Source organism: Barbus barbus (assembly GCF_936440315.1).
Source record: "Barbus barbus genome assembly, chromosome: 44".
NCBI classification, from domain to species: Eukaryota; Metazoa; Chordata; class Actinopteri; order Cypriniformes; family Cyprinidae; genus Barbus; species Barbus barbus.
In genome coordinates, this window is record NC_136722.1 from 25,416,870 (window position 1) to 25,427,500 (window position 10,631).

At 38.2% G+C, this 10,631-nt stretch overlaps 1 protein-coding gene across 10 annotated transcripts in view; it reads right to left on the reverse strand.

Annotated features, from left to right (window-relative positions):
• Nucleotides 1-1,936: 1,936 nt before the first annotated feature.
• The window catches only part of LOC306863442 (receptor-type tyrosine-protein phosphatase mu-like), a 234,528-nt gene continuing 225,833 nt past the window's right edge, over nucleotides 1,937-10,631 (reverse strand). For all 10 annotated transcript variants that reach the window (XM_079406771.1, XM_079406777.1, XM_079406776.1 and 7 more), the window contains 7 exons: nucleotides 9,638-9,787; nucleotides 9,277-9,450; nucleotides 7,079-7,210; nucleotides 6,109-6,234; nucleotides 5,864-6,027; nucleotides 3,937-4,072; nucleotides 1,937-2,751 (listed from right to left, as the gene is read on the reverse strand). In XM_079406771.1, the coding sequence (XP_079262897.1) occupies nucleotides 2,698-2,751; nucleotides 3,937-4,072; nucleotides 5,864-6,027; nucleotides 6,109-6,234; nucleotides 7,079-7,210; nucleotides 9,277-9,450; nucleotides 9,638-9,787 (936 nt within the window). In that variant the 3' untranslated portion in view covers nucleotides 1,937-2,697. The remainder of the gene's footprint in view (nucleotides 2,752-3,936; nucleotides 4,073-5,863; nucleotides 6,028-6,108; nucleotides 6,235-7,078; nucleotides 7,211-9,276; nucleotides 9,451-9,637; nucleotides 9,788-10,631) is intronic.

A 10,631-nucleotide genomic window follows, 5' to 3' on the forward strand; every position in this document is an offset into this window, starting at 1 on the left:
TACACTAATATTATAAATTAGTTATTTTTATATTTTGCATTTTAATGGTAATTTTACTTTGTTTTAGTAACTTATTACATGTAAAAAATATATTTATAATAAAAATTAAAATGTTTTAGTGATTTTACGTAAGCATATTTTATTTCAGATAACATCTGATTTGTTTTAATTTATTCATTTTTAAGCTAATGTTTCATTTTGTTTCAGCTAATGTTTATTTAGGTAAATTAAGGAAAATGCTTTTTATTATTTCTGTTTTTTCTTTGTAAAAATGAAAAACAATTTAACAAAACTTTACAAAAATTTTAAATAACAAAATATAAATGGAAGATATATAAACTATATACATAATATTAATTAAAACTACAATGACATTAAAATAACAGTGCTGCATTGTGGGATATGGTTTCTAACGGATGTAACGGGGCAATGTTTATTAAAGGGGTCATCGGATGCAAAATTCACTTTACAAGTTGTTTGAACATAAATGAGTGTTGGAAGTGTGTGTACACATCCATCCTATAATGATAAAAATCCACCCAGTGTTTTTTTTTAAATCCCTATTTTAAAAACATCTTTCTCAAATCAGGCTGTTCTGAGATTCCTGTCAGAATGATGTAGTTCTGCACAGGCCCCTCCCACGAGAGTTGATTGACACTAGCGTCTTACCTTAGCCCCGCCCTCAGTGAGCTGAGAGCTGTCTCCGGTGCAGGGGAAGACCAGACGTCTCAGATTAAGTGATTGAGGTGTTTTGTTGTTGGATGTAATAATTAGGGTTGCCACTAACGACTATTTTTATTTTGATTAATCTATCGCCTAATTTATCCATTAATCGATTAATCTAAACTATTAATTTCCCACAAAAAAATCAACAGTTTTACTTAATATTTTATTAAACCAAATGAAATCCAAATTTCTATGAAATCTTTTTTTTTTTTTTTTTTTTTTAAGCAAAAGGGAAGTGCAACAGAGAGAAGCAAGTGTCCAAATCACTGAAATCACAGTTCAGTATTATAGTGTAAGAATGACAATCACGACTTCACAATCAGAATTATGATTTTAAATGGGTTAAATATATTATGCAGCCTTGGGACACAATCTAATAATGTGTTTAATGAATTCTAGTACGTAAAATGCGCCACTTACGTTTTTTTGCTGGTTAGTCAACACGAGCAAAATGAAGTCGAGGATTTTTAAGAATCGACTAGTCGAATAAAATCGATGAATCATGACAGCCCTAGCAATAATGAATATAGCAGTCGTCATTTACTCCTGACATCTGAGCCACTGAAGATGCAGAGGATTAACGTTACTTTCGTTTTGAAGGGAATGCGCTGATCTACATAAATGCATCTATGTTCGCCCGAATCATTCGTGATCCAGCTTCATCTACAGAAGAAGTGAGTATAAGGGTTTTTATGAATCTTTGCAAATCGCCTTTCCTAATAATGTGCTAGTTTATTTCAATAATGTGCCAGTTTTGCGGCTGAAGTTTAGTATGCTCCATAGATATATATACCTAGATGCCTCATTATGGACTGTTTCAATGGGCCGCGATACGCAAGCCGTCCTCCATTTTTGGAACGGTCTGCGAATCTTTGAGTGCATTGTGTGTGTCTACAACAGCAAGTTATACGCTTGTATATCTTTGAATATTCATTTATTATGGTGAATGCGAGATGGCTGATGCGTAAATGTATCTGGAGCGGTCGAATAGGGAATCTACACATATCTATGGTCTGCTCGTCACTTCACGGAAGAAAGGGGCGGAGTCAGCAGAGCTCATTAACATTTAAAGCAACATGGATTAGAACAGCGTGCTGAAAACAGAGCTGAGTTTGACAGGGTAAAGGTGTTTTTTACACTACCATCGAGAAATTTTAACCAAAGTCTGTTATATACTTTTCATTAAGACCCTAAAGAATCATATCAACTTGTGTAAAATGTGCATCCGATGACCCCTTTAATACACATACAGAAAAATCAGTATGTGCCCAGTGTATGATACATACTACAGCAACACATCTGATGCCATTCAGCTTCTTTTTGCACAATAATCACACACACGACAGGTTTGGCAGATATAGATATGCATTTATAGGTTTGTATGTTTTTTTTTTTTTATACCAGATAAATAAAAAGTTAACAATACAATCTGGTCACTATTATATGTGGAGTCCGTATGATAATAATGACCAAATTAAAACATGATTGTCACTCAGTGTGCTTCACAAAAATCAGTCAATGAATAAATTATCTGGTGAACTTCATCTATTTACAGTATAAACAAAAGAAATGATCACGAACACAAGCTTTGGATCTTGGGACGGGACGTTTCAGCAGTTTTTCCATCGTTCCACACAAACACAACCACAGAGAGGGCAGAAATGCACGTTAATATGAGCGCTTTAATGCCACGCATGATCGGACTGTACATGCCAGACCGCCTGCAGTTCATAAAAACAATGATAAAATCAACATCCACGTGATGTGCATTCCACACAAACATGATGACACTCGCGTCCGACGAGGAGATGAAGGCAAGAAACGTGTTCGAGGAACAGAAGACACGAGCGGATGGAGATAATCATGAGGCGAGTGCAGAGAAACATCGGTTCGGTTCGTCTCGTGTTTCAGCCGTCGTGTGTTTCAGTGTCCAGGGAAGGGGAGGATGGAGAAGAACAGCTTCCGCTCACTTTACCCAGAATTCAAGTATTCCAGTGCCACTTCATAGCAGAACTTATACTGATCCTGCAGGACACACACACACACACCAGCAGAGGTCAGTGTAACACAGGCTGTCAACACAACGTTTAACCTTCATAATGCACTCAATCTATACGCTATTTTCTCATTCTGGACCAGAAGAATTGTTATTTTAGAAAACAGTCATAACTTACATATTTTTCCAACTAAAACCATATCTGATCAGCAAATTCTCATTAATGAGTGAATGTGATTGTTTTTTTTAAAGTTACTACATTATTACTTGCATTTAACCCTCTTTTATTCTTTAAAATTGAAATTGAAAAAAATACACATCTAACCTAACAAAAATTAAGATATAAAATATACATATATTTTTCTCAATACTGATGTGAAATTTCATTTGAATATATCACTGTATGAAATTTATAAGATCATATAATCTGAGAATTACCCCTATCAACCCCACCGGAATAAATCCAATTTAATTAAACTTATTTGCATAACTCACGATTGCTCAAAAAGTCCAAATTTATAAAACCTAGATAAAATAAAGTTTATTTTGAGGGTCTTAAAACATTTGTAAATCTTGTTCCCTCACTAAACTATGCATTGTTTAGTCCTTATTATGCATCTCTTCCAGCTCAGAACAGACCGAATGCATTATGAAGGTTAAGTTGTTATTGGTGGTATACATGATAATACACTTGATTTTTTACCCTTACTGTACACCTACACTTTTTTAAATAAAAAAAATTTAAAAAAATAAATAATATAGAAATACAATATTCTTGTAGAACAATTTCTGCAGTAACAAAATACTGCATTTCTATTGTATTTTTACACTTCAGATGTCAGATGATTACATTTTTAAAGTTTTATGAATTCCTTTGATTACCACAGTTTATGGTGAAGGTATATTATCATTTAATGATTTAATAAATTATCAAATTGTAAAAGTTTTATGAAATCAACTTAGACATGATTAAAACCTAATTAAACCATTAAAATTGAATACAGAAAAATGCAAACAGAATTTTCACCCTACAAATATCTGAATGCTGGGTTTCAATAGCAAACTTTTTTTTTTTTGACATTGCATGATTGAACATATGTGCATTATTATTATTAATTTTATCATGAAGCAGTGATTAGATGTTAAAGATGATTTTTGGTTTGCAGCAGTAAATCCTCAGTAAATGTGTGGATGTGGACGGTTCTGACGCTCACCAGCAGATCCACCATGTTGGGTTTGTTGTTTCTCAGTGTTTTGACGGCATGAAAGACGTCCACCGAGTGCTGGTGACGCAACATCTCACACACGATACTGATGGCACAGAACGTACCGCTGCGCCCGCCGCCGTTTCTGAAACACACACACACACACACACAATCATCATCATCGCATCACAATGAAACACCTCACACACCATACTGCACCCGTCGCAGTAACTGCAACACACACACACACATATAGGACATCATATAAGATTATCATATATTATTTCACAACACTTCAGCATGTAATTCTTATTAAGTGAGGGTTATTTTTTTACCCAAGCAAAGTCTCTGAGAACCGGACACATTGCACTTCTGGAGACTCCAGGAAGGTTGCAGTTCTGGAGACTAAATGGTTCCTGATAGTTTCTCACCTAATCCTTCACCTTAATTCTTTTGCGGTTAACGTGTGTCTTTTCTTCTCCACCTGTTTTTTCTGACTCTGCTGACCCCATGAGCATTTCGCAGCCCAATGGTCATGCCCTAGCTTTGCAAATTCTATTATTGCATTAGCATTGCATCCTTCTCATGGGCATTTAATAATTTTTGACTTTTAGTATTTGATTTTGTAACTATTTATGTTGATTAGCAGTGGTTTTGTTGGTGGGTGAGCAGTAGGTGACGCTGTTCTCCCGCTCATGAACTGCAGCTCATTATTCAGCACAATCACTGCATCTCTCTCGCTCATGAACTCCTGTAGAGTGTGTGTGAATGTTTATTTCAGGATAAACACGACTGGGCGGGACAGATGTGTTTCCTGAGAGCCAGATCAGAATCTCTCTGAAACTCTAACGAGAATCACATGACTCGGTCGTTTCTGACCGCCCAGACCGAGACTAGCTTTACTAGTCCAGCGTGTGAGATATCATGGGTATTTACAGTTCTGGATGATCAAGAAGACTTAAAACCGATCAAACTGTAATACTTACTACATATTTATCAGATGCTCAAAGCAACATTATCCAGCTCAGTTCAGTTGAAGTGTTTTTGCTGGATGAGAACTGAACTGATCTGAATAATGACTCTATTGTCTTCTGTAGAGCTGCTTTACAGCTCAATCTGATCAGTTCCATTCATTTTCTAACATTAACACTGTTAATTGCACTCGTATTTTGCATCATATCTCGCATGATACAACAATCTAAAAACGTGCCGCTTGACTTAACTTTTAAAAAATGCATCTCAAGACCTTGAAGATATATATTTTCATTTCACAGCCATACATCTTGTGTTTTTAAACCCAAAAACACATTCTTTGTGAATTTAGTCACTGAGAGAAAATCACATGGATAACACCGTAAAATACTATTTACACAACATTTACACAGTTTCCTTGAATATATTTGAAAACTTGAGACAAATATCAGAGATAACTGGGTTATTACTACAACTACAACTAGTAAAAACATCAAAATAAATGTTCACTGAAATTAAAAAAGTTATTACTAAAACTAGAACCATTAAAATATTTTAAATTAAATGTATGAATTTAAATGATAATAATAAAAATAAAATAAAATATTAAAAAAGTAAACTTTATTATTTTAGCAGGTGTCCAAGGAAACATTTCTTATTTTCATTTAGCTTACCTTGATCCTAAAATAACGTAAAAATAAAACTGAAATAAAATGATTAAAAACTACATAAACATTGCAAAAAAACAACTAAAATTAAAAACAAATCCTAAATATTAATATATAAATATATATAAAAAATAAATGTTTTTCATTTATAAAAATAAATTTTAAAAATAAATAAAATCCTATTCTAAATATTAATTATAAATATGCTAAATAAATATTGCATTACTATGAATCAAATTAACATAAATATTCAAATGATTGATATATAAGACTGAATCATATGAGTGGTGACTCACAGGCAGTGCACAACGGTGCGTCCCTCTCCTCCGTCATACTCCTCCTGCCATTTGTCCACCTGTCGGATGAGTTTGAGGAAGGAGCGTTTGGAGACGGGAGTGTCGCGGTACATCGGCCAGCCCAGAAACTGGAACTGCTGCACCATCCGATACCCGTCCTGCGGCTGAGACACAAAACACACGTCCATGACGCTCAAACGGCTGACTCTCGCGTAAGTGTGCAATGCTAGCGAGCGTTTACTCACCCGCGCCGCGTTATAGATGCGGAAGATCCTGCTGATGATGTCCTCCTCCAGATCCGCAGACACAAACTCCACCTGGATGGGTCCATGCCGGTGGACGCCGTTCTCTGGCCAGTACTGCGGACACAACTGGACACAAAACACACCAATCACACACATCAGCATCACACACGTCAATTCAGTGGCCAGGTTCCACGGCTGATCAGTTTCACCATGGTCAGGTTTTTTTAGAACAGCATGGCTATACCGGTTCACCAGCAAGACCAGCAATTAACCAGGGTAAACCAGCAACTGACCAGCGACTGACCAGTTTAAACCAGCCTAGATCAGCAACTAACTAGTATAAACCAGTCAAGACCAGCAACTGACCAGTGCAAACCAGCTTAGACCAGCAACTAACTAGTATAAACCAGCTTAGACCATTAACTAGTATAAACCAGTCAAGACCAGCAACTGACCAGTACAAACCAGCCTATAAATGGCAAACTTAGTATTGTCATAACATTTAATCTGAAAATACTTTTTTCATCACAGGTTATTATATAATGTTCACTAACAGCCAAATAACAATTTAAATATTGCTTGATCAAACTCAAAAATATAAATAACTGTAAAATAAAAACAATAAAAGCAAATAACATTAATAAGCATATCATAAAAATAAACAATACAAATCAATATAAACAATGTTTTTTTTTAAATATTTTTTGTTTACCTGCATGTCATGTGACAAATTAACATAACAGAGAACCGTGAACCATGCAAATGTGTTGTTAAATTACTGAAATATTAACTTAAAATTTCATGGAGGCTTTCAGTCCAAGTGTTTGTTCAACTGACAGAAACGCTTGGGAACTCCTGATTAATTTCATGTCAGAGCAGTGGATGTGTGACAGACGCATCTGCTGCATGAGTGTGTGTTGTGTTGCGTGCCTCTGATCCTGACGGCCGTGTGTGTGTGTGTGTGTCTCACCTGCGCGGGATCCACATCGTTCAGCATCACTATAGACGTGCAGTGATAGTCCAGCACCAGCCTCCAGAAGTCTTTGACGGTGTTGGGCAAAGGATGCTGGGTAACGATGAACGCAGACGGCTGCTTGTAGCTCTGTGAAGATGAAGATGAAGAGAGGAAAACATCTTATTTCCCGTCTGTCTGCTTGAGTGATTGTGTGGAGAAGTTTAGCGTTGAGCTGCGTGTTTTATTACCGCTGCCAGCACTTCCATTTACTGTAATGAAAACAAATGTGCTGTCGCGTGTTTTACAAACAAACCCATCCCATTCAATAGTCTAACTGCATTTTTTTGTTCATTCTCTGTTATGGATCGCTTTTAGCCATTTTCCTGAAAATGAAATGAATCAATTCCATCTGTTTTTGAATTATTTTCAACAAGCACATAATCGTGTGTGCTGCGATTCACATCCATCAGAGACACTATCGCTTCAGACGCACAAAAACAAGCAGCTATTATAGACACTGATGCAATTAATAATTAATAAAATCATAAATGTGGAAAATTAACAGAATTTTAACTTTTCACTAGGTTAAGAGCCGCAGGTAACGGTCACTAGGTTAAGCGTCGCAGGTTATGATCACTAGGTTAAGAGCCGCAGGTAACAGTCACTAGGTTAAGAGCCGCAGGTAACAGTCACTAGGTTAAGCGCTGCAGGTAACAGTCACTAGGTTAAGAGCCGCAGGTAACAGTCACTAGGTTAAGAGCCGCAGGTAACAGTCACTAGGTTAAGAGCCGCAGGTAACAGTCACTAGGTTAAGAGCCGCAGGTAACGGTCACTAGGTTAAGCGTTGCAGGTTATGATCACTAGGTTAAGAGCCGCAGGTAACGGTCACTAGGTTAAGAGCCGCAGGTAACGGTCACTAGGTTAAGAGCCGCAGGTAACGGTCACTAGGTTAAGAGCCGCAGGTAACGGTCACTAGGTTAAGAGCCGCAGGTAACGGTCACTAGGTTAAGCGTTGCAGGTTATGATCACTAGGTTAAGAGCCGCAGGTAACAGTCACTAGGTTAAGAGCCGCAGGTAACAGTCACTAGGTTAAGAGCCGCAGGTAACAGTCACTAGGTTAAGAGCCGCAGGTAACGGTCACTAGGTTAAGCGTTGCAGGTTATGATCACTAGGTTAAGAGCCGCAGGTAACGGTCACTAGGTTAAGAGCCGCAGGTAACGGTCACTAGGTTAAGAGCCGCAGGTAACGGTCACTAGGTTAAGTGCTGCAGATTATGATCACCAGGTTAATAGCTGTAGGTAACGGTCACTAGGTTAAGCACTGCAGGTAACGGTCACTAGGTTAAGAGCCGCAGGTAACAGTCCCTAGGTTAAGAGCCGCAGGTAACGGTCACTAGGTTAAGAGCCGCAGGCAACGGTCACTAGGTTAAGAGCCGCAGGTAACGGTCACTAGGTTAAGTGCTGCAGATTATGATCACCAGGTTAATAGCTGTAGGTAACGGTCACTAGGTTAAGCACTGCAGGTAACGGTCACTAGGTTAAGAGCCGCAGGTAACAGTCCCTAGGTTAAGTGCTGCAGGTAACAGTCACTAGGTTAAGAGCCGCAAGTAACAGTCACTAGGTTAAGTGCTGCAGATTATGATCACCAGGTTAATAGCTGTAGGTAACGGTCACTAGGTTAAGCACTGCAGGTAACGGTCACTAGGTTAAGAGCCGCAGGTAACGGTCACTAGGTTAAGTGCTGCAGGTAACAGTCACTAGGTTAAGAGCCGCAGGTAACGGTCACTAGGTTAAGAGCCGCAGGTAACAGTCACTAGGTTAAGAGCCGCAGGTAACGGTCACTAGGTTAAGCGCTGCAGGTTATGATCACTAGGTTAAGAGCCGCAGGTAACAGTCACTAGGTTAAGAGCCGCAGGTAACGGTCACTAGGTTAAGAGCCGCAGGTAACGGTCACTAGGTTAAGAGCCGCAGGTAACGGTCACTAGGTTAAGAGCCGCAGGTAACAGTCACTAGGTTAAGAGCCGCAGGTAACGGTCACTAGGTTAAGAGCCGCAGGTAACGGTCACTAGGTTAAGAGCCGCAGGTAACGGTCACTAGGTTAAGCGCTGCAGGTTATGATCACTAGGTTAAGAGCCGCAGGTAACAGTCACTAGGTTAAGTGCTGCAGATTATGATCACTAGGTTAAGATCTGAGGTGTGTGCGAGCAGCCGTACGTCCATGAGCGCGGCGTTGATGTAGTTGCTGCTCTCTCCGTCGATGGTGATGAGGAAGGGCAGGCAGCGGTCCGGAGGAAGAACGTCCATACAGCGGTTCTTCTCATGGTTCCGTGGCAGCAGCGCGATGCTGCAGTCCTCCACCCGCAGCGTGGGTGTCACCATGTTTAACGTCTGCCAAAGGAAAACACAAATCAAGCATCTTACATTTCTATATTATATTGATTTTTTATTTTTTTTATTTTATTCAATAATTTAATTTAATTTTTATTTATTTAATTTTTATTGTATTTTATTCTATTACAGTAATACCTGTTATTCAATGTATTTACAGCTATATGTAATATTTTAATACACTGACTCTGAACTCCTCTTTGATCTGGCTGGAGTTGGTCTGCGGGTCCAAGCGGTTCATGTCGTAATACACCGAGCGAAGCTGATTGGCCGGGATCGTGGTGTCGCCACAAAGACACGCCTCCAATATGGCATCATGGATAAACACATACTGCTCCTGAAATATCAACATATCAAAGACAGATCAATTAGGGCTGCACAATTAATCGAATTTCTAATCGCGATTACGATTATGGATGCCACGATTACATAATAGCTCAAAGCCATGATTACAAAAATAAATAAACAATTAAAAATGTGAAATCCAAGCACTCGAGTTCAGCGCAGAGTTCTCCAGAACAAATCACGTCTCCAAATAATTTTGTCATAATCGTGCAGCCCTAAGATCAATACAACCATATCAATCAAAGCTCACTGATATCATTTGATGTGGTGATTGATTGGTCTTAGTTAATATATCAGTTTGAAAAAAAACATTTTCAATATATTTTATTTTATTTCAGTTTTCATGTCAAACATTTTTTTTTTTATTATTATTTTTTTATTTTAATTTTTAGTAATATTGTCATGTATTTTTGTCATTTTTATTTGTATCAATTATTCAAATGTATCAAATTATTCACACTTTTATGGTCAGAACAGATGGATCAGGACATAATAGACTGTGTTTTCAGCCTTCTCCTCGATGTCTCTGTCCTGTGTGTCCACATGCGGACCGGTCATCTCTCGATCGCAGACGGCGGTCTGACAGCTTGACGTAAATCATTCATGAAGTGACATTTTAAATATGCCTGCGGTCACCGCTCCTCAGAAAGTCCTTGACCGAAGCTGACGGTCAGATAAAGTCTCAGGCTATACAATCATATGAGTGCTAGTTTCTTTTGTCTATATTGAAACTCTATATCAAGAAAAATGTTCTGAATTTTGTCTGAGAGGGCGGGCTGTAGTTAGGAGCAGCGTGTGATTGGCTGCGGCTGATGTGAGGCTGTCTGTGATTGGTT